The following is a 25,212-nucleotide window of genomic DNA, read 5'->3' as shown; positions in this document are numbered from 1 at the left end:
AGTCAATAGTCGATGTGCAGTTACTTTGGGTATTACACTTTCATATTAGTATGCTATTGTGTGTATGTGTGAATTAGTTTTGAGAATATCCTCATTACAAATATAAGTGGTGTTTTGTACGTAACGTTAGATCAATTACCATATACATGTATGAAACACTCTCCTGTACGCATTTGTGTTTAATGTTAATAGTGCTTAATGTTATATATCTTTTATATCTATAAGTCTGGTGGCTTTTGAGTGATAATGAACTTGAACTTGAACACGGGATCAACTCTTTATCTCGACAGGTCGAGCATTACACTAGTACATGTAAGTCAGATGTCTCGGGTTTTATCACTAACGGAAGCGGTGATTTAAATGAGTAAGCATGCGCCCTGTTACACAAGTCTATCAGTTCACGTACAGAAGTGCTTTTAGTAGAAATTCAGGCATGTATCAGATATTTCTACAACAATAATGAATCATGTTAAATTGTATCTAACACTCTAGCTGATGGCGCAGATGTAAACTCACAAGAGCGTTTTAATATGTGAACAAAACCCGAGAAACAATGGTAGCTGATCTCGTGTTGGCGCCGTGGCGAGTTCCCGAATCGCATCAAAGCGAGATTAAATAGCTAGAATGTCGTCTTGTATAGTTTTCAAACCGCGGCAAGGCGCAAATAAGCCAAAGCGCCAACATGAGATGGCCACAATCAGCCACCATAAGAACCCAGGAAGAAACACGTTGTTATCGTGCAGTTGACCAACATCTTTCCATGTCAGATCAGGGAGTCCAACATCAGTCACCAACTAGATTTAGGAGGTTCCATATACCAGACCGCATGTTATCACAGGATAAGCACACTTCATGTTTAGTTGAAACAAGAGAAGTTCCTCTATCCTTATCCAAGATGGCAGAAATTCTTCATTTGTCATGAAAATGTACTTTTGGTTAAAAAGGAGTCGGTGACTCTCCTTTACAATGAATTTTTCAAAACAATGTATGTTAGTGTTTGGCATAACTATTCGGGTGTTGATTTTGTATCCGTTAGGTTGTAAACAATGATAATAACATGTTTTTGTGTTTGAAGCGAGCGACGGTCACCATTTTTGTAATTCACTTGAGATTAATTTGCGTTTTATGATATGTTACCGTACTTATCTGGTACAACTGGTACGAACCCGATAAATTAACACACGGTATGACTCTCCATTTGCGATGAAATTTTATAGATTATGTATGTCAAAGTTTGATGGAACTAATAAGGCATTGATTCACATCTGTGACGTTGTGAAAAAGGAAAATAATCGGTTTTTTTTTCTAAGCGAACAACGGCGGCCATCTTGGGAACTCAATTGAGATTCAAATACGTTTCATTATATGATACCTTACCTATTAGGTACAACTGGTAAGAATCTGATAAGGGGACAAGCAAATTGTACTTTCATTATTGAAACGTCACTGTGCACAATCGCATTGACGTCATACATTGAGCTGTACTATGACGTCATAAGCGGGTAGTTCCTGGAGACGGAACTTGTATGGATGTCGGATGGGTGTTACGGAAAGCTGAAGATATTTGGAACCGTTTTTGGAGCAGAAAAATGGAAACCTCAGTATGGGAAACGTTACCGGATGTAGTGATGATAGAAGTATTCAAATTTCTAAGGGACCCGGACAAGGCCAACCTTGCACTCACGTGTACAAACTGGGCGCGCCTCTTTCACACACCGAGCCTGTGGCGTCACCGACACTTCGACATGGGCGGATATAAGTGTCACACGAATGGGGTACGCGCCAACAAGTTCGCGGAACTGTTCGGTGGATACGTTGAGAATCTTTCCATAACGTGTAGCCACCCATCTTATCATATTACCAAGGTGTTTCAGAAGAGCATGGAAGATCTTCTTGTAAAATTCAGATCAAGTCAGCTTAAAGAATTCGAGATGGAACGTTTGGAACTGGACAGGTTCTGGAAGCATGATTCGGCGAGAGATAGGTTCACGAACAACTTTGTTAGATTTTTCAAAACTCAGAAACGTTTGAAGGTTTTCGATATGACGGCAGCTCAATGTCCACTCCATGGTGGATTGAGAATTATAGAAGTTGTTGGTCAAAAATCTGGTAAAACTATGGAAGAGATTTATATTGAGGACTTTTTCCCTTCACGGTTTACAATATACAGTGTCGAAAAGTTCAAATCAAGCATGTCATTCTTTATCAACATCAACTACATAGCTCTTAATTATAACTGCATTTCAGAAGAAATAATCGAAATATTTTCAAAAACGTTAGCAGGAAAATTAAAGTTTTTCAACATTAAAGTGTATCGCAATAACCCTCACTTGCACAGAATATCGTCGTTTGCTTGGCGGCAGCTTGTGTCTGTCTGTCCGAACCTTCAGGTCATGTTTTGGTTCGATAGCGTAGCCAAATCTACAGAGGTTATTCCAATCCTTGTGCCGGAAATACCCGTTCAGGACGTACACATCTGGACTGGGTATGAGGATGACGCCGACTGGAATCTGAGTGATATCATTGTACATATTGCAGACAGCTTCGCCACAACGCTAGGTAAGTAACTACGATACAATATTGCGTACTTCTCAGATGATTAGCAGGTAATCAAACACAAATCTCCCTTGAAAATTCTGTCAGATCGTCGGCTTCTCTTAGCATTTTCAAAAATTCTTTGAAACCTAGAAATCAGATTTCTCCTCCTCCCTTCTTTGGTATCGGTGACCGCAAAATTAACATTAGTCACACGAAGCTTAGGCACCACTGTAGTTCTTTAAATTATGATTTATTTCGAGTGAACATTGCGGAAACTCCGAGCTGCTCGTGGACATTTTTGTGAGAATGCTTATCACTTCTTCTTTGAGTGTGGCCGTTACATTATTCAAAGAAACATTCTCTTTCAGAAGTTAAATGATTTAAATTTACATGTACCCTTAGATTTAGACTTTCTGTTATATGGTAATCAAGAAATGTCTTTTAATATTAATTCTGAAGTATTCTTATTTGTTCAACATTTCATAAAGGACAGTAACAGGTTTTAAGAAGTCAATCGATTTATATTTTAAAGTAAAACGTGTATCCATTGTGTCTTAAATGAGAATGTGTATCCTTATCACTTGTTTGTTATATGCGTTATACGTTATTGAATGTATACCATTGTTGCTTGTGTTATTTTGTACATTTTTTTTATTGTCCATCCATTAATTATCTCTCTCCCCCCCCCCCCCCCCTCTCTCTCTCTCTCTCTCTCTCTCTCTCTCTCTCTCTCTCTCTCTCTCTATAAAAATGTATATCTATTATTCAATACTAAATATGTATTTTATAGCATTTTGTAATTATTTATATGTCATTGTGTTAGGAGAGGGCGTTTATAAGTTGTAATAACTTGTGCCCAATCCTGTTGTAAATTTGTTACCATAAAATACGTTTAAACTCAAACACAATTCTCGGGCGCGATAGTATAAAAAAACAAGTCGTTTTATCGCTTTCTCGCTAAAGCGAAGAACGCAGACAAGCGAAAGTATTGATAGGTCTGGAAAAGGCACGCATAAAGTGCCATGCAATTGCTTCATTTTCCTAATGATTAAAACCATATATGTGTATTTCATTCTACCAAGCATCACTTCAAACGAGTTAAACGCTCAGCCTGAACAGAACTTGAAATCTCTCGTTACATATTGATATGGCTGTTTTGATTTTATTGGCTTTATTAAGACAAGCGCTTAAAAACATCCAAAGAACCATTGTATAGTATTAAAGATCGTGACACGATATATGTTATATTGAATTAAATTATTTGAGTTGCTGTAAATGGGTCTTCTCTTAATCTAAATTTAAATCAGTCCACGTGAGCTTTCTCTCAGGCTATGCTCCAATCTATCCACGCGGGTTTTGTCTCATCCTAGGCTTCAATCTATCCACTGGGCCTTTTTTCACCCTATGCTGCAATCAATCCACGGGGGTCTTATCTCAGTCTATGCTCCAATCAATCTACGTGGGTCTTCTTTCAGTCCATGCTTCAATCAATCCACGGGGGTCTTCTTTCAGTCTATGCTTCAATCCATCTACGTGGATTTTCTCTCAGTCGATGTTTCAATCCATCTACGTGGGTCTTCTCTCAGTCTATGCTTCAATCCATCTACGTGGTTTTCTCTCAGTCAATGCTTCAATCTATCTACGTTGGTCTTCTCTCAGTCTATGCTTCAATCCATCTACGTGTGTTTTCTCTCAGTCTATGCTTCAATCCATCTACGTGGGTTTTCTCTCAGTCAATGCTTCAATCCATCTACGTTGGTCTTCTCTCAGACTATGCTTCAATCCATCTACGTGGGTTTTCTCTCAGTCAAGACATCAGGAAAATGCACAATTTCTTTTTATGAAATCTTTGTCCGAACGATGGTTATATGAGTGTCTGTGCTTATATGTAATGAAATTAACGCCAAAATGTACGAGATAAAAAAGCGTATCGTTTACAAATACCGTATGTCTTTGCCGTTATTAGTGATACTTCTGGTCGAATTAAGAATGTTCATGTCTAAATACTCGAAGAACTTTGGTTTAAACTGCCGTATTAATGTAAAGATGGTAACTTTTACTACTTGAAAAAAAATCCACAAGAAAGCATTACAGAATTTAAGGAAAAAAACTGAGTGATGTCAAATCCCTTAAATTCTGTAATGATTTCCTATGGAATAATTTTTTATTATTATTTATGGGGGAAATACTTCATTGGAATAAAGTTAAGGTCGCGTCAAAATTAAACTTACTGGGAAATATGTATTTTAATACATACTACATCTGTAATAGGAAGTATTAATATATACTACATCTGTAATAGGAAGTATTAATATATACTATATCTGTGATAGGAAGGAGTAATACATACTACATCTGTAATAGGAAGTATTAATATATACTACATCTGTAATAGGAAGGAGTAATATATACTACATCTGTAATAGGAAGGAGTAATATATACTACATCTGTAATAGGAAGTATTAATATATACTACATCTGTAATAGGAAGGAGTAATATATACTACATCTGTAATAGTAAGGAGTAATACATACTACATCTGTAATAGGAAGGAGTAATATATACTACATCTGTAATAGGAAGAAGTAATACATACTACATCTGTAATAGGAAGGAGTAATACATACTACATCTGTAATAGGAAGGAGAAATATATACTACATCTGTAATAGGAAGGAGTAATACATCTACATCTGTAATAGGAAGTATTAATATATACTACATCTGTAATAGGGGGTATTAATATATACTGCATCTGTAATAAGAAGTATTAATATATACTACATCTGTAATAGGAAGGAGTAATACATACTACATCTGTAATAGGAAGTATTAATATATACTACATCTGTAATAGGAAGTATTAATATATACTTCATCTGTAATAGGAAGTATTAATATATACTACATCTGTAATAGGAAGGAGTAATACATACTACATCTGTAATAGGAAGGAATAATATATACTACATCTGTAATAGGAAGTATTAATATATACTACATCTGTAATAGGAAGTATTAATATATACTACATCTGTAATAGGAAGGAGTAATAAATACTACATCTGTAATAGGAAGTATTAATACATACATCTGTAATAGGATGTATTAATATATACTACATCTGTAATAGGAAGTATTAATATATACATCTGTAATAGGAAGTATTAATATATACTACATCTGTAATAGGAAGTATTAATATATACTACATCTGTAATAGGACGGAGTAATACATACTACATCTGTAATAGGATGTATTAATATATACTACATCTGTAATAGGAAGGAGTAATATATACTACATCTGTAATAGGAAGGAGTAATATATACTACATCTGTAATAGGAAGTATTAATATATACTACATCTGTAATAGGAAGGAGTAATATATACTACATCTGTAATAGGAAGGAGTAATACATACTACATCTGTAATAGGAAGGAGTAATATATACTACATCTGTAATAGGAAGAAGTAATACATACTACATCTGTAATAGGAAGGAGTAATATATACTACATCTGTAATAGGAAGGAGTAATACATCTACATCTGTAATAGGAAGTATTAATATATACTACATCTGTAATAGGGGGTATTAATATATACTGCATCTGTAATAGGAAGTATTAATATATACTACATATGTAATAGGAAGGAGTAATACATACTACATCTGTAATAGGAAGTATTAATATATACTACATCTGTAATAGGAAGTATTAATATATACTACATCTGTAATAGGAAGTATTAATATATACTACATCTGTAATAGGAAGGAGTAATACATACTACATCTGTAATAGGAAGTATTAATACATACATCTGTAATAGGATGTATTAATATATACTACATCTGTAATAGGAAGTATTAATATATACATCTGTAATAGGAAGTATTAATATATACTACATCTGTAATAGGAAGTATAAATATATACTACATCTGTAATAGGACGGAGTAATACATACTACATCTGTAATAGGATGTATTAATACATACTACATCTGTAATAGGAAGGAGTAATATATACTACATCTGTAATAGGAAGTATTAATATATACTACATCTGTAATAGGAAGGAGTAATATATACTACATCTGTAATAGGAAGGAGTAATATATACTACATCTGTAATAGGAAGTATTAATATATACTACATCTGTAATAGGAAGTATTAATATATACTACATCTGTAATAGGAAGGAGTAATATATACTACATCTGTAATAGGAAGTATTAATATATACTACATCTGTAATAGGAAGTATTAATACATACTACTTCTGTAATAGAAAGTAATAATATATACTACATCTGTAATAGGAAGGAGTAATATATACTACATCTGTAATAGGACGGAGTAATATATACTACATCTGTAATAGGAAGGAGTAATACATACTACATCTGTAATAGGAAGGAGTAATATATACTACATCTGTAATAGGAAGTATTAATATATACTACTTCTGTAATAGGAAGTATTAATATATACTGCGTCTGTAATAGGAAGGAGTTATACATACTACATCTGTAATAGGAAGTATTAATATATACTACATCTGTAATAGGAAGGAGTAATATATACTACATATGTAATAGGAAGTATTAATATATACTACATCTGTAATAGGAAGTATTAATATATACTACATCTGTAATAGGAAGGAGTATACATACTACATCTGTAAAAGGAAGGAGTAATACATACTACATCTGTAATAGGAAGGATTAATACATACTACATCTGTAATAGGAAGTATTAATATATACTACATCTGTAATAGGAAGTATTAATACATACTACATCTGTAATAGGAAGGATTAATACATACTACATCTGTAATAGGAAGTATTAATATGTACTACATCTGTAATAGGAAGTATTAATATATACTACATCTGTAATAGGAAGGAGTATACATACTACATCTGTAATAGGAAGGATTAATACATACTACATCTGTAATAGGAAGTATTAATATGTACTACATCTGTAATAGGAAGGAGTATACATACTACATCTGTAATAGCAAGGAGTAATACATACTACATCTGTAATAGGAAGGAGTAATACATACTACATCTGTAATAGGAAGTATTAATATATACTACATCTGTAATAGGAAGGAGTAATACATACTACATCTGTAATAGGAAGGAGTAATATATACTACATCTGTAATAGGAAGTATTAATACATACTACATCTGTAATAGGAAGTATTAATATGTACTACATCTGTAATAGGAAGGAATAATATATACTACATCTGTAATAGGAAGGAGTAATACATACTACATCTGTAATAGGAAGTATTAATATATACTACATCTGTAATAGGAAGTATTAATATATACTACATCTGTAATAGGAAGTATTAATATATACTACATCTGTAATAGGAAGGAGTAATACATACTACATCTGTAATAGGAAGTATTAATATATACTACATCTGTAATAGGAAGTATTAATATATACTACATCTGTAATAGGAAGTATTAATATATACTACATCTGTAATAGGAAGTATTAATATATACTACATCTGTAATAGGAAGTATTAATATATACTACTTCTGTAATAGGAAGGAGTAATACATACTACATCTGTAATAGGAAGTTTTAATATATACTACATCTGTAATAGGAAGTATTAATACATACTACATCTGTAATAGGAAGGGGTAATACATACTACATATGTAATAGGAAGTATTAATACATACTACATCTGTAATAGGAAGGAGTAATAAATACTACATCTGTAATAGGAAGTATTAATAAATACTACATCTGTAATAGGACGGAGTAATACATACTACATCTGTAATAGGACGGAGTAATATATACTACATATGTAATAGGAAGTATTAATACATACTACATCTGTAATCGGAAGGAGTAATAAATACTACATCTGTAATAGGAAGTATTAATAAATACTACATCTGTAATAGGACGGAGTAATATATACTATATATGTAATAGGAAAGAGTAATACATACTACATATGTAATAGGAAGGAGTAATACATACTACATCTGTAATAGGACTGAGTATACATACTACATCTTTAATAGGAAGTATTTATACATACTACATCTGTAATAGGAAGTATTAATATATACTACATCTGTAATAGGAAGGAGTAATACATACTTCATCTGTAATAGGAAGGAATAATATATACTACATCTGTAATAGGAAGTATTAATACATACTACATCTGTAATAGGAAGTATTAATATATACTACATCTGTAATAGGAAGGTGTACTACATACTACATCTGTAATAGGAAGGAGTAATATATACTACATCTGTAATAGGAAGTATTAATACATACATCTGTAATAGGGGGTATTAATATATACTACATCTGTAATAGGAAGGAGTAATACATACTTCATCTGTAATAGGAAGTATTAATATACACTACGTCTGTAATAGGAAGTATTAATATATACTACGTCTGTAATAGGAAGTATTAATGTATACTACGTCTGTAATAGGAAGTATTAATGTATACTACGTCTGTAATAGGAAGTATTAATATATACTACTTCTGTAATAGGAAGTATTAATACATACTACGTCTGTAATAGGAAGGAGTAATACATACTACATCTGTAATAGGACGGAGTAATATATACTACATCTGTAATAGGAAGGAGTAATATATACTACATCTGTAATAGGAAGGAGTACTACATACTACATCTGTAATAGGAAGGAGTAATATATACTACATCTGTAATAGGAAGTATTAATACATACATCTGTAATAGGGGGTATTAATATATACTACGTCTGTAATAGGAAGGAGTAATATATACTACATCTGTAATAGGAAGTATTAATATATACTACGTCTGTAATAGGAAGTATTAATATATACTACGTCTGTAATAGGAAGTATTAATATATACTACGTCTGTAATAGGAAGTATTAATGTATACTACGTCTGTAATAGGAAGTATTAATATATACTACGTCTGTAATAGGAAGTATTAATATATACTACATCTGTAATAGGAAGGAGTAATACATACTACATCTGTAATAGGAAGGAGTAATATATACTACATATGTAATAGGGGGTATTAATATATACTACATCTGTAATAGGAAGGAGTAATATATACTACATCTGTAATAGGGGGTATTAATATATACTACATCTGTAATAGGAAGGAGTAATATATACTACATCTGTAATAGGAAGGAGTAATATATACTACATCTGTAATAGGAAGGAGTAATATATACTACATCTGTAATAGGAAGGAGTAATATATACTACATCTGTAATAGGGGGTATTAATACATACTACATCTGTAATAGGAAATATTAATATATACTACATCTGTAATAGGAAGTATTAATATATACTACATCTGTAATAGGGGGTATTAATATATACTACATATGTAATAGGACGGAGTAATATATACTACATCTGTAATAGGAAGTATTAATATATACATCTGTAATAGGAAGTATTAATACATACTACATCTGTAATAGGAAGGAGTAATATATACTACATCTGTAATAGGAAGGAGTAATACATACTACATCTGTAATAGGAAGGAGTAATACATACTACATCTGTAATAGGACGGAGTAATACATACTACATCTGTAATAGGAAGGAATAATATATACTACTTCTGTAATAGGAAGTATTAATACATACTACTTCTGTAATAGGACGAGTAATATATACTACATCTGTAATAGGAAGGAGTAATACATACTACATCTGTAATAGGACGGAGTAATACATACTACATCTGTAATAGGAAGGAATAATATATACTACTTCTGTAATAGGAAGTATTAATACATACTACTTCTGTAATAGGACGGAGTATACATACTACATCTGTAATAGGAAGGAGTAATACATACTACATCTGTAATAGGAAGTATTAATACATACATCTGTAATAGGAAGAAGTAATATATACTACATCTGTAATAGGAAGGAGTAATATATACTACATCTGTAATAGGAAGTATTAATACATACATCTGTAATAGGGGGTATTAATATATACTACATCTGTAATAGGAAGGAGTAATATATACTACATCTGTAATAGGAAGGAGTAATATATACTACATCTGTAATAGGAAGTATTAATACATACATCTGTAATAGGGGGTATTAATATATACTACATCTGTAATAGGAAGGAGTAATATATACTACATCTGTAATAGGAAGGAGTAATATATACTACATCTGTAATAGGAAGTATCAATATATACTACATCTGTAATAGGAAGGAGTAATATATACTACATCTGTAATAGGAAGTATTAATATATACTACATCTGTAATAGGAAGTATTAATATATACTACATCTGTAATAGGAAGGAGTAATATATACTATATCTGTAATAGGAAGAAGTAATACATACTACATCTGTAATAGGAAGGAGTATACATACTACATCTGTAAAAGGAAGGAGTAATACATACTACATCTGTAATAGGAAGTATTAATATATACTACATCTGTAATAGGAAGGAGTAATACATACTACATCTGTAATAGGAAGGAATAATATATACTACATCTGTAATAGGAAGTATTAATATATACTACATCTGTAATAGGAAGGGGTAATACATACTACATCTGTAATAGGACGGAGTAATACATACTACATCTGTAATAGGAAGTATTAATATATACTACATCTGTAATAGGAAGTATTAATACATACTACATCTGTAATAGGAAGGGGTAATACATACTACATATGTAATAGGAAGTATTAATACATACTACATCTGTAATAGGAAGGAGTAATAAATACTACATCTGTAATAGGAAGTATTAATAAATACTACATCTGTAATAGGACGGAGTAATACATACTACATCTGTAATAGGACGGAGTAATATATACTACATATGTAATAGGAAGTATTAATACATACTACATCTGTAATAGGAAGGAGTAATAAATACTACATCTGTAATAGGAAGTATTAATAAATACTACATCTGTAATAGGACGGAGTAATATATACTATATATGTAATAGGAAAGAGTAATACATACTACATATGTAATAGGAAGGAGTAATACATACTACATCTGTAATAGGACGGAGTATACATACTACATCTGTAATAGGAAGTATTTATACATACTACATCTGTAATAGGAAGTATTAATATATACTACATCTGTAATAGGAAGGAGTAATACATACTTCATCTGTAATAGGAAGGAATAATATATACTACATCTGTAATAGGAAGTATTAATACATACTACATCTGTAATAGGAAGTATTAATATATACTACATCTGTAATAGGAAGTATTAATACATACTACATCTGTAATAGGAAGGAGTAATATATACTACATCTGTAATAGGAAGGAGTACTACATACTACATCTGTAATAGGAAGGAGTACTACATACTACATCTGTAATAGGAAGGAGTAATATATACTACATCTGTAATAGGAAGGAGTAATACATACTACATCTGTAATAGGAAGTATTAATATATATATTTCATCTGTAATAGGAAGGAGTAATACATACTACATCTGTAATAGGAAGTATTAATATATACTACGTCTGTAATAGGAAGTATTAATATATACTACGTCTGTAATAGGAAGTATTAATATATACTACGTCTGTAATAGGAAGTATTAATATATACTACATCTGTAATAGGAAGGAGTAATACATACTACATCTGTAATAGGAAGGAGTAATACATACTACATCTGTAATAGGAAGTATTAATAAATACTACATATGTAATAGGAAGGAGTAATTCATACTACATCTGTAATAGGAAGTATTAATATATACTACATCTGTAATAGGAAGGAGTAATATATACTACATCTGTAATAGGAAGTATTAATATATACTACATCTGTAATAGGAAGTATTAATATACTACATCTGTAATAGGAAGTATTAATATATACTACGTCTGTAATAGGAAGGAGTAATATATACTAAATCTGTAATAGGAAGTATTAATATATACTACGTCTGTAATAGGAAGTATTAATATATACTACGTCTGTAATAGGAAGTATTAATATATACTACGTCTGTAATAGGAAGTATTAATGTATACTACGTCTGTAATAGGAAGTATTAATATATACTACGTCTGTAATAGGAAGTATTAATATATACTACATCTGTAATAGGAAGGAGTAATACATACTACATCTGTAATAGGAAGGAGTAATATATACTACATATGTAATAGGGGGTATTAATATATACTACATCTGTAATAGGAAGGAGTAATATATACTACATCTGTAATAGGGGGTATTAATATATACTACATCTGTAATAGGAAGGAGTAATATATACTACATCTGTAATAGGAAGGAGTAATATATACTACATCTGCAATAGGAAGGAGTAATATATACTACATCTGTAATAGGAAGGAGTAATATATACTACATCTGTAATAGGAAGGAGTAATATATACTACATCTGTAATAGGGGGTATTAATACATACTACATCTGTAATAGGAAGTATTAATATATACTACATCTGTAATAGGAAGTATTAATATATACTACATCTGTAATAGGGGGTATTAATATATACTACATATGTAATAGGACGGAGTAATATATACTACATCTGTAATAGGAAGTAGTAATATATACATCTGTAATAGGAAGTATTAATACATACTACATCTGTAATAGGAAGGAGTAATATATACTACATCTGTAATAGGAAGGAGTAATACATACTACATCTGTAATAGGAAGGAGTAATACATACTACATCTGTAATAGGACGGAGTAATACATACTACATATGTAATAGGAAGGAATAATATATACTACTTCTGTAATAGGAAGTATTAATACATACTACTTCTGTAATAGGACGAGTAATATATACTACATCTGTAATAGGAAGGAGTAATACATACTACATCTGTAATAGGACGGAGTAATACATACTACATCTGTAATAGGAAGGAATAATATATACTACTTCTGTAATAGGAAGTATTAATACATACTACTTCTGTAATAGGACGGAGTATACATACTACATCTGTAATAGGAAGGAGTAATACATACTACATCTGTAATAGGAAGTATTAATACATACATCTGTAATAGGAAGAAGTAATATATACTACATCTGTAATAGGAAGGAGTAATATATACTACATCTGTAATAGGAAGTATTAATACATACATCTGTAATAGGGGGTATTAATATATACTACATCTGTAATAGGAAGGAGTAATATATACTACATCTGTAATAGGAAGGAGTAATATATACTACATCTGTAATAGGAAGTATTAATACATACATCTGTAATAGGGGGTATTAATATATACTACATCTGTAATAGGAAGGAGTAATATATACTACATCTGTAATAGGAAGGAGTAATATATACTACATCTGTAATAGGAAGTATCAATATATACTACATCTGTAATAGGAAGGAGTAATATATACTACATCTGTAATAGGAAGTATTAATATATACTACATCTGTAATAGGAAGTATTAATATATACTACATCTGTAATAGGAAGGAGTAATACATACTACATCTGTAATAGGAAGGAATAATACATACTACTTCTGTAATAGGAAGTATTAATACATACTACTTCTGTAATAGGACGGAGTAATATATACTACATCTGTAATAGGAAGGAGTAATATATACTACATCTGTAATAGGACGGAGTAATATATACTACATCTGTAATAGGACGGAGTAATATATACTACATCTGTAATAGGACGGAGTAATATATACTACATCTGTAATAGGAAGGAGTAATACATACTACATCTGTAATAGGAAGGAGTAATATATACTACATCTGTAATAGGAAGGAGTAATACATACTACATCTGTAATAGGAAGTATTAATATATACTACATCTGTAATAGGGGGTATTAATACATACTACATCTGTAATAGGAAGGAGTAATATATACTATATCTGTAATAGGAAGTATTAATACATACTACATCTGTAATAGGAAGTATTAATACATACTACATCTGTAATAGGAAGGAGTAATATATACTATATCTGTAATAGGAAGAAGTAATACATACTACATCTGTAATAGGAAGGAGTAATATATACTACATCTGTAATAGGAAGAAGTAATACATACTGCATCTGTAATAGGAAGGAGTAATATATACTACATCTGTAATAGGAAGTATTAATATATACTACATCTGTAATAGGTAGGAGTAATACATACTACATCTGTAATAGGAAGGAGTAATATATACTACATCTGTAATAGGTAGGAGTAATATATACTACATCTGTAATAGGAAGGAGTAATATATACTACATCTGTAATAGGAAGTATTAATATATACTACATCTGTAATAGGGGGTATTAATATATACTACATCTGTAATAGGAAGGAGTAATATATACTACATCTGTAATAGGAAAGAGTAATACATACTACATCTGTAATAGGAAGTATTAATATATACTACATCTGTAATAGGAAAGAGTAATGAAAAATACACAGCCAGCGCTGGGGCTCGACCTAGCGACCTATTGCTCTCAAGTCAAACATCCTACCACTAGGCTAAAGGGAAAGCTACTCTGTGCTATAAAATTACCTTCGTGACCATGACTTCATTTTTACTATCTATGTTGCCTTTTGTAGATTTTGACTGGATCTTAGCTAAAACTAGCTAGTTATCACCGAGGAACGTAGCAAAAATATCAAATATAGGCATTTCAGTCAGTGTTTCGTCTTCGTCCCTATGGTTACATGTATACTCATGACGTCATAATAGTTGGCTATGGTAATTTTTGCGGAACAAATACATTATTATACGTGTAAAGAATATAGCGTGTAAGACAAAATTAAACACTATACATTTTATGTCATACTTTATTATAATATATTATGAGCTATAACTTACTGCTACCTTTCGTTACAGAAGCAGTGTCTTTTGAGTTTGACAATAACCAAGAATTTGTGGATGATGCTGTTGTACATCTTGTGAACAAGTGTAAGCGGCTGTTCGACCTCAGTCTCAACGCATCTGTACTTTTGAGTACCATTGAGACCGTCCTGGAGCAAGTTGATGAACGCAAGTCTAGTGAGTACCTATCATGTTCAATGAGTATTTAATCGAGCTATGGAACGCCATAGCTGTCACACATGACCTTAAAATAATATATTGATAAAGTGTAATGATATAATGAAAATGTCAATTAATATATTATTTAAAGGTCATGTGTGACAGCTATGGCGTTCCAGAGCTATATTGTCGGAGCTGATTCCGGATTAGTTTTGTCATGATGATAAAGAGATAGAAAGTGCCGTTTGACAATTTCAAAAATGGTACAATACTTTGCAGAGGATGGGTTGTCAGTCACCGGCAGTGAGGTAGTGTACCATGTCAGTCACCGGCAGTGAGGTGGTGTACACCATGTCAGTCACCGGCAGTGAGGTGGTATACCATGTCAGTCACCGGTAGTGAGGTGGTGTACCATGTCAGTCACCGGCAGTGAGGTGGTGTACCATGTCAGTCACCGGCAGTGAGGTGGTATACCATGTCAGTCACCGGCAGTGAGGTGGTATACATGTCAGTCACCGGCAGTGAGGTGGTGTACCATGTCAGTCACCGGCAGTGAGGTGGTGTACCATGTCAGTCACCGGCAGTGAGGTGGTATACATGTCAGTCACCGGCAGTGAGGTGGTATACATGTCAGTCACCGGCAGTGAGGTGGTGTACCATGTCAGTCACCGGCAGTGAGGTGGTGTACCATGTCAGTCACCGGCAGTGAGGTGGTATACATGTCAGTCACCGGCAGTGAGGTGGTACACCATGTCAGTCACCGGCAGTGAGGTGGTATACCATGTCAGTCACCGGCAGTGAGGTGGTGTACTATGTCAGTCACCGGCAGTGAGGTGGTGTACCATGTCAGTCACCGGCAGTGAGGTGGTACACCATGTCAGTCACCGGCAGTGAGGTGGTGTACTATGTCAGTCACCGGCAGTGAGGTGGTGTACTATGTCAGTCACCGGCAGTGAGGTGGTACACCATGTCAGTCACCGGCAGTGAGGTGGTACACCATGTCAGTCACCGGCAGTGAGGTGGTGTACTATGTCAGTCACCGGCAGTGAGGTGGTACACCATGTCAGTCACCGGCAGTGAGGTGGTATACCATGTCAGTCACCGGCAGTGAGGTGGTACACCATGTCAGTCACCGGCAGTGAGGTGGTGTACTATGTCAGTCACCGGCAGTGAGGTGGTGTACCACGTCAGTCACCGGCAGTGAGGTGGTACACCATAGACATCTTGTATCTGCGAATCACTGATCTCACATCCGGGTGTTTACCGGGGGAGATATGGGGTATAAAATTGCTTTAAAAATACAAGCAACGTCTAAATGTCCGGCACAGAAGGTGCAAACACACAAATGCTATGATCAAAGATGTCTATCCTTCCTAATTGATGAAGCTTGAATCAAGAATTGTTCGACATGCGCTAAAGGGACAAGTCGGCTATTTTGATAGCCTTTCATTAAATCTGAATGTTGTGTCGTTTAAGAAAAGCGACTCGCGTCTGTTGGTATGATATCCTGCTGTAAATACATGTAGATAGTGCCAGTGTCGTATTGTTTATTGGTTAAATTTCCATGATTACAATACGTCTTGTATGGTTTCTCCTAAAAGAATACATTCAAAACTATTGCACTTTAACCGCTAATGCGGTCACGTTTTGCAGCACATCCATATACGAACCCAAACCGCGGCGAAACAATGGTGTGTGTTGTAAGCAAATAAGTTTGTCATTTTTCTTACTCTTGTTATTTATTGAACCCAAAATTTACATTAGACTTAACTGATGACTATATGAATATGTTTGACTATATACATTACTGAAATGTCTGTGTTGAATCATTAAACATAGTTATGTTATTATAGGATTTGTTTTCTAAAAATAGACCTTCCCGCAACTTGTTTAGATTTCAAATTTACCGGGTCCCGAATTTTTTTTTTTTTTTTTTTTTAAATTTTGCCCATCATTATTCAACATCATAAGTTGCCGGGGGTGTTGAACAAAACATCACACAGTCTCTATAGTAGCCGAGATATTAATTTCATTCAGGTAAAAATCCCTATACAAATACACTACACACTCCACAGTATTACAATACAATATCTGCTATAGCTGCTTTAACAGTTTCTTCCGCGGTACGATTTCAATTTTTCTGCATTGTTGTTATAAACACGGAATGATTATCAAAATTATCACATTTATAATGTATTCTTGTATTTTATGAAAGACCAGATATGCTAAATACTTATATTTTGACAAAATTATGCTGTTTTTTTTTTGTAATCCTAAAATGGCGGACTATTTTACTCGACCAACTAGAGATGCACAATCCGGAACTCCTTTATCTTTATCTTAAGCGGAACTCGGAACTTGGACCAAAAATAATAAAGCTAATACATAGTATTTCAGTTTTTCTTAAACGGATCTCGGAACTGGGACCAAAACCAATATTCTTAAACGGAACTCGGAACTGGGACCAAAACCAATAAAGCTAATACATAGTATTTTAGTTTTTCTTAAACGGAACTCGGAACTGGGACCAAAACCAATAAAGCTAATACATAGTATTTCAGTTTTTCTTCAACGGAACTCGGAACTGGGACCAAAACCAATAAAGCTAATACATAGTATTCCAGTTTTTCATAAACGGAACTCGGAACTGGAACCAAAACCAATAAAGCTGTAATATATAGCATTTCAGTTTTTCTTAAACGGAACTCGTAACTGGGACCAAAACTCGTAAAGCTAATACATTGCAGTTCCGTTTTTCTTAAACGGAACTCGGAACTGGTTCCTAGTTCCGTTTTTCTTAAACGGAACTAGGAACTGGGACCAAAACCAATACAGCTAATACATAGTATTTCATTTTTTCTTAAACGGAACTCGGAACTGGTTCCGAGTTCGTTTATCTTTAACGGAACTCGGAACTGGACCAAAACCAATCAAGCTAATACATAGTATTTCAGTTTTTCTTAAACGGAACTCGGAACTGGTTCTGGTTCCGAGTTCGTTTATCTTAAACGGAACTCGGAACTGGACCAAAACCAATCAAGCTAATACATAGTATTGCAGTTTTTCTTAAACGGAACTCGGAACTGGACCAAAACCAATAAAGCTAATACATAGTATTGCAGTTTTTCTTAAACGGAACTCGGAACTGGACCAAAACCAATAAAGCTAATACATAGTATTTCAGTTTTTCTTAAACGGAACTCGGAACTGGGACCAAAACCAATAAAGCTAATACATAGTATTTCAGTTTTACTTAAACGGAACTCGGAACTCGGAACTCGGAACCAACTTCAGGCTCCCGTCGCTTTCCGGGGCAAATAGAGTATACTTACTTGTAAATCAAATACCATATTGAATTCCCCCCTTTCTTCTGACCTTTCGAGTTTTATATGCAACATGAAATGATATTAATAATTTATTTTATCCCCGCGATATATGCATAACTAAATCAGGCAGTGTCAGTGGCGTATTGAGTATATAGAAGATGGGGTAATGGCACGGATGAGTAACATCAGATGTTATTGTTTGTACAACTGCAGTGTATTCAATACGTTCATACCTATCCGAGTATAATAATAATAGTATTAACAATGTATGCTGTAGATTAATGCAATTTGTTGTTAGCAAAAACGTTAACATCTAACGACTCGCTAATTAATCGCTAACCTTTTCCCTGCTATATAAAAAGGGAAGATAATTCAAATTCATCCTATATCAGCAGATTTATTTTTCTTTTATTATTATTATTATTATTTATTTTTATTTTTATATGATTAAAATTGATAACATTCACTCGTTCAACACTCCTTGGAATCGCTTATATTTGCTTTAAATATCATGGTTTAAGCATCTGAAAACAAACACATGGGGCAATAAAAGGTCAGTTAGATCAGGGTATTATGACTATTGACGAGCTCCTCGTAGGGTATTACCCCTCAGGCGTGGTCTCATACGTAATGTACTGTCTGAAACAAAATCCGGTAAGGCGGATTACACTGAATTATGTGATAAAATATTGTTCATAGTTGTATCATATTTAATCACAACCCTCACCAACGGTGCATTTGATATTAAGTATACGATCAAGCCTAAATGTATCCTTGTCATTTTCGTGATCAGGATATCTGATATGACAATGATCTAATGTCGTGATGTATCGCTGGAAATCTACGCATATATGGATTATCTATACTGTACATAAACTAGAGTTGTTTTGAAGATCCATACACGATGAACACCATTCACGATGAGCAAGCAAGATACAGTTATTGCCATTTAGTTTCCACAAAACCAAACACATACCACCCCCCCCCCCCCCCCCCCCCCCATAACAAAAAATCCATTCTATCGTTATTTATCGCTGTTATTGAAATTATAAATATATCAGTCTACTCGACTCCTGTTTTTGTGTGATATACAGATATTTTTAATATTGCAAAAAAATTATCCATTTCCATAATTTCAAATATAAATGTAAAACTGTTTTGTTTTTGTTTCTGCAGACTTGCGGTCGCTGCACATTACGGCTTGTGGTTTGTCCGAGATGGAATGGACAGAGCTAGCCGCTATCAAGGAAAGGTTCGCCGATATGGCGGCTAGTCGTAATATAGACCTGAACATCTCTACTGATCTTGTACTGGATCCATTCTGATAGCATACACACGTCAGAGATAAACAACATGACATCATTCAATCACCACATGAGAATGGGATTTGGATTATTTAGGATCTACCAGACTTTCCGGTGATTTCATATTATGTCATCAAATCATTCATTTGGGTGTGTTTTAAATATGTTATTGACATTGTTATATTACATTGTATCTATCATTACTCCCAATCAATATAGTAAAAAGGAGTTTGATATGGAGAAAAATGTGTACGTGTCTTAATTAATTCTAACTCAGTCAAACAGCAAATGGAATGTATAGGTTATACAAACAACATATTGAATGTATGGGTTATACAAACAACATATTGGTTGTATGGGTTATACAAACAACAAATCAAATGTATAGTTTATACAAACAACGTATTGAATGTATAGGTTATACAAACAACAAATCAAAGGTATAGGTTATACAAACAACGTATTGAATGTATGGGTTATACAAACAACATATTGAATGTATAGGTTATACAAACAACAAATCAAATGTATAGTTTATACAAACAACGTATTGAATGTATAGGTTATACAAACAACAAATCAAAGGTATAGGTTATACAAACAACGTATTGAATGTATGGGTTATACAAACAACATATTGAATGTATAGGTTATACAAACAACGTATTGAATGTATGGGTTATACAAACAACATATTGAATGTATAGGTTATACAAACAACATATTGAATGTATGGGTTATACAAACAACTTATTGAATGTATACGTTATACATACAAACAACAAATCAAATGTATAGGTTATACAAACAAAGTATTGAATGTATGGGTTATACAAACAACATATTGAATGTATGGGTTATACAAACAACATATTGAATGTATGGGTTATACAAACAACATATTGGTTGTATGGGTTATACAAACAACAAATCAAATGTATAGGTTATACAAACAACGTATTGAATGTATAGGTTATACAAACAACAAATATAATGTATGGGTTATACAAACAACAAATATAATGTATGGGTTATACAAACAACATATTGAATGTATGGGTTATACAAACAACAAATATAATGTATGGGTTATACAAACAACAAATCAAATGTATGGGTTATACAAACAACAAATATAATGTATGGGTTATACAAACAACATATTGAATGTATGGGTTATACAAACAACAAATATAATGTATAGGTTATACAAACAACAAATCAAATGTATGGGTTATACAAACAACATATTGAATGTATTTGTTATACAAACAACAAATCAAATGTATAGGTTATACAAACAACATAATGAATGTATGGGTTATACAAACAACATATTGAATGTATGGGTTATACAAACAACATATTGAATGTAGAGGTTATACAAACAACAAATCAAATGTATAGTTTATACAAACAACATATCTAATGTATTGGTTAAACAAACAACATATTGAATGTATAGGTTATACAAACAACATATTGAATGTATAGGTTATACAAACAACATATATAATGTATAGGTTATACAAACAACATATTGAATGTATGGGTTATACAAACAACATATTGAATGTATGGGTTATACAAACAACATATATAATGTATAGGTTATACAAACAACATATTGAATGTATGGGTTATACAAACAACAAATCAAATGTATGGGTTATACAAACAACATATTGAATGTATAGGTTATACAAACAACAAATCAAATGTATAGGTTATACAAACAACATAATGAATGTATAGGTTATACAAACAACATATTGAATGTATAGGTTATACAAACAACATATTGAATGTATGGGTTATACAAACAACAAATCAAATGTATGGGTTATACAAACAACATAATGAATGTATGGGTTATACAAACAACATATTGAATGTATAGGTTATACAAACAACATAATGAATGTATGGGTTATACAAACAACATATAGAATGTATAGGTTATACAAACAACATAATGAATGTATGGGTTATACAAACAACATATTGAATGTATGGGTTATACAAACAACATATTGAATGTATAGGTTATACAAACAACATATTGAATGTATGGGTTATACAAACAACATAATGAATGTATGGGTTATACAAACAACATATTGAATGTATGGGTTATACAAACAACATATTGAATGTATAGGTTATACAAACAACATAATGAATGTATGGGTTATACAAACAACATATTGAATGTATGGGTTATACAAACAACATATTGAATGTATAGGTTATACAAACAACATATTGAATGTATGGGTTATACAAACAACATATTGAATGTATAGGTTATGCAAACAACAAATCAAATGTATAGGTTATACAAACAACGTATTGAATGTATAGGTTAAACAAACAACATATTGAATGTATAGGTTAAACAAACCACAAATCAAATGTATTCGTTATACAAACAACATATTGAATGTATAGGTTATACAAACAACGTATTGAATGTATGGGTTATACAAACAACATATTGAATGTATAGGTTATACAAACAACAAATCAAATGTATAGGTTATACAAACAACATATTGAAGGTATAGGTTATACAAACAACAAATCAAATGTATAGTTTATACAAACAACATATTGAATGTATAGTTTATACAAACAACATATAGAATGTATAGGTTATACAAACAACATATTGAATGTATGGGTTATACAAACAACATATAGAATGTATTCGTTATACAAACAACATATTGAATGTATAGGTTAAACAAACAACAAATCAAATGTATTCGTTATACAAACAACATATTGAATGTATGGGTTAAACAAACAACAAATCAAATGTATGGGTTATACAAACAACATATTGAATGTATGGGTTATACAAACAACATATTGAATGTATGGGTTATACAAACAACATATAGAATGTATTCGTTATACAAACAACATATTGAATGTATAGGTTAAACAAACAACAAATCAAATGTATACGTTATACAAACAACAAATCGAATGTATACGTTATACAAACAACAAATCAAATGTATGGGTTAAACATACAAACAACGTATTGAATGTATGGGTTATACAAACAACATATTGAATGTATGGGTTATACAAACAACATATATAATGTATAGTTTATACAAACAACATGTTACACATTATACAAACAACATATATAATGTATAGTTTATACAAACAACATGTTACACATTATACAAACAACATATTGAATGTATGGGTTATACAAACAACATATAGAATGTATTCGTTATACAAACAACATATTGAATGTATTCGTTATACAAACAACATATTGAATGTATGGGTTATACAAACAACATATTGAATGTATAGGTTATACAAACAACATATTGAATGTATGGGTTAAACAACAACAAATCAAATGTATGGGTTATACAAACAACATATTGAATGTATGGGTTATACAAACAACGTATTGAATGTATAAGTTATACAAACAACATATAGAATGTATGGGTTATACAAACAACATATTGAATGTATGGGTTATACAAACAACATATTGAATGTATGGGTTATACAAACAACATATTGAATGTATAGGTTATACAAACAACATATTGAATGTATAGGTTATACAAACAACATATTGAATGTATAGTTTATACAAACAACAAATCAAATGTATAGGTTATACAAACAACAAATCAAATGTATGGGTTATACAAACAACATATTGAATGTATAGGTTATACAAACAACAAATCAAATGTATAGGTTAAACAAACAACAAATCAAATGTATAGGTTATACAAACAACAAATCAAATGTATAGGTTAAACAAACAACAAATCAAATGTATAGGTTATACAAACAACATATTGAATGTATAGGTTATACAAACAACATATTGAATGTATGGGTTATACAAACAACATATTGAATGTATAGGTTATACAAACAACAAATCAAATGTATAGGTTATACAACAACAATAATGTATGGTTATACAAACAAATAAATGTATAGGTTAACAAACAAACAATTGAATGTATAGGTTAATACAAACAACAAAATCTAAACAATGTTATAGTTATACAAACAACATATCAATGTATGTTATACAAACAACATATGAATGTAGTTAACAAACAACAATCATGAATGTATAGGTTATACAAACAACATATTGAATGTATAGGTTATACAAACAACAAATCAAATGTATGGGTTATACAAACAACATATTGAATGTATGGGTTATACAAACAACATATTGAATGTATGGGTTATACAAACAACAAATCAAATGTATAGTTTATACAACACAATCAAATGTATGGTAACATACTATGAAGTATGGTTATACAACAACTATAGAATGTATAGTTATACAAACAACATATAAATGTTATCAGGTTATACAAACAACAAATCAACTGTATGGGTTATACAAACAACATATGAAGGTATATAGTTATACAAACAACAAATCAACTGTATAGTTTATACAAACAACATATTGAATGTATAGTTTATAACAAAAACATATAGATGTATAGGTTATTCAAACAACATATTGAATGTATGGGTTATAACAACAACAAATAGAATGTATGTCGTTTATACAAACAACATATTGAATGTATAGGTTAAACAAACAACAAATCAAATGTATTCGTTATACAAACAACATATTGAATGTATGGGTTAACAAACAACAAATCAAATGTAGGGTTATACAAACAACATATTGAATGTATGGGTTATACAACAACAATATTGATGTATGGGTTATACAAACAACATATAGAATGTATTCGTTATACAAACAACATATTGAATGTATAGGTAAACAAACAACAAATCAAATGTTACGTTATACAAACAACAAATCAAATGTATAGGTTAAAC

The 25,212-nt window shown here is 31.7% G+C and overlaps 1 protein-coding gene across 1 annotated transcript; it reads left to right on the top strand.

Annotated features, from left to right (window-relative positions):
- The first annotated feature begins 1,475 nt into the window (after positions 1-1,475).
- LOC117333769 (F-box only protein 39-like) lies at positions 1,476-20,574 on the top strand. The gene is made up of 3 exons (XM_033893193.1): positions 1,476-2,559; positions 15,555-15,716; positions 20,201-20,574. The coding sequence occupies exons 1-3, from the start codon at positions 1,527-1,529 to the stop codon at positions 20,347-20,349; spliced, it is 1,344 nt and encodes a 447-aa protein (XP_033749084.1). The 5' UTR covers positions 1,476-1,526; the 3' UTR covers positions 20,350-20,574.
- Positions 20,575-25,212: the final 4,638 nt, after the last annotated feature.

Source organism: Pecten maximus, chromosome 8 (assembly GCF_902652985.1).
Source record: "Pecten maximus chromosome 8, xPecMax1.1, whole genome shotgun sequence".
Classification (NCBI taxonomy): Eukaryota; Metazoa; Mollusca; class Bivalvia; order Pectinida; family Pectinidae; genus Pecten; species Pecten maximus.
This window is presented reverse-complemented; position numbering and strand designations above follow the sequence as displayed.

Coding starts and splice junctions, on each gene's coding strand:
- LOC117333769 (XM_033893193.1), top strand. CDS start 1,527: ATGGATGTCGGATGGGTGTTACGGAAAGCTGAAGATATTTGGAACCGT. Junction 2,560..15,554: donor CAGCTTCGCCACAACGCTAG/GTAAGTAACTAC, acceptor CTTTCGTTACAG/AAGCAGTGTCTTTTGAGTTT. Junction 15,717..20,200: donor AGTTGATGAACGCAAGTCTA/GTGAGTACCTAT, acceptor TTGTTTCTGCAG/ACTTGCGGTCGCTGCACATT.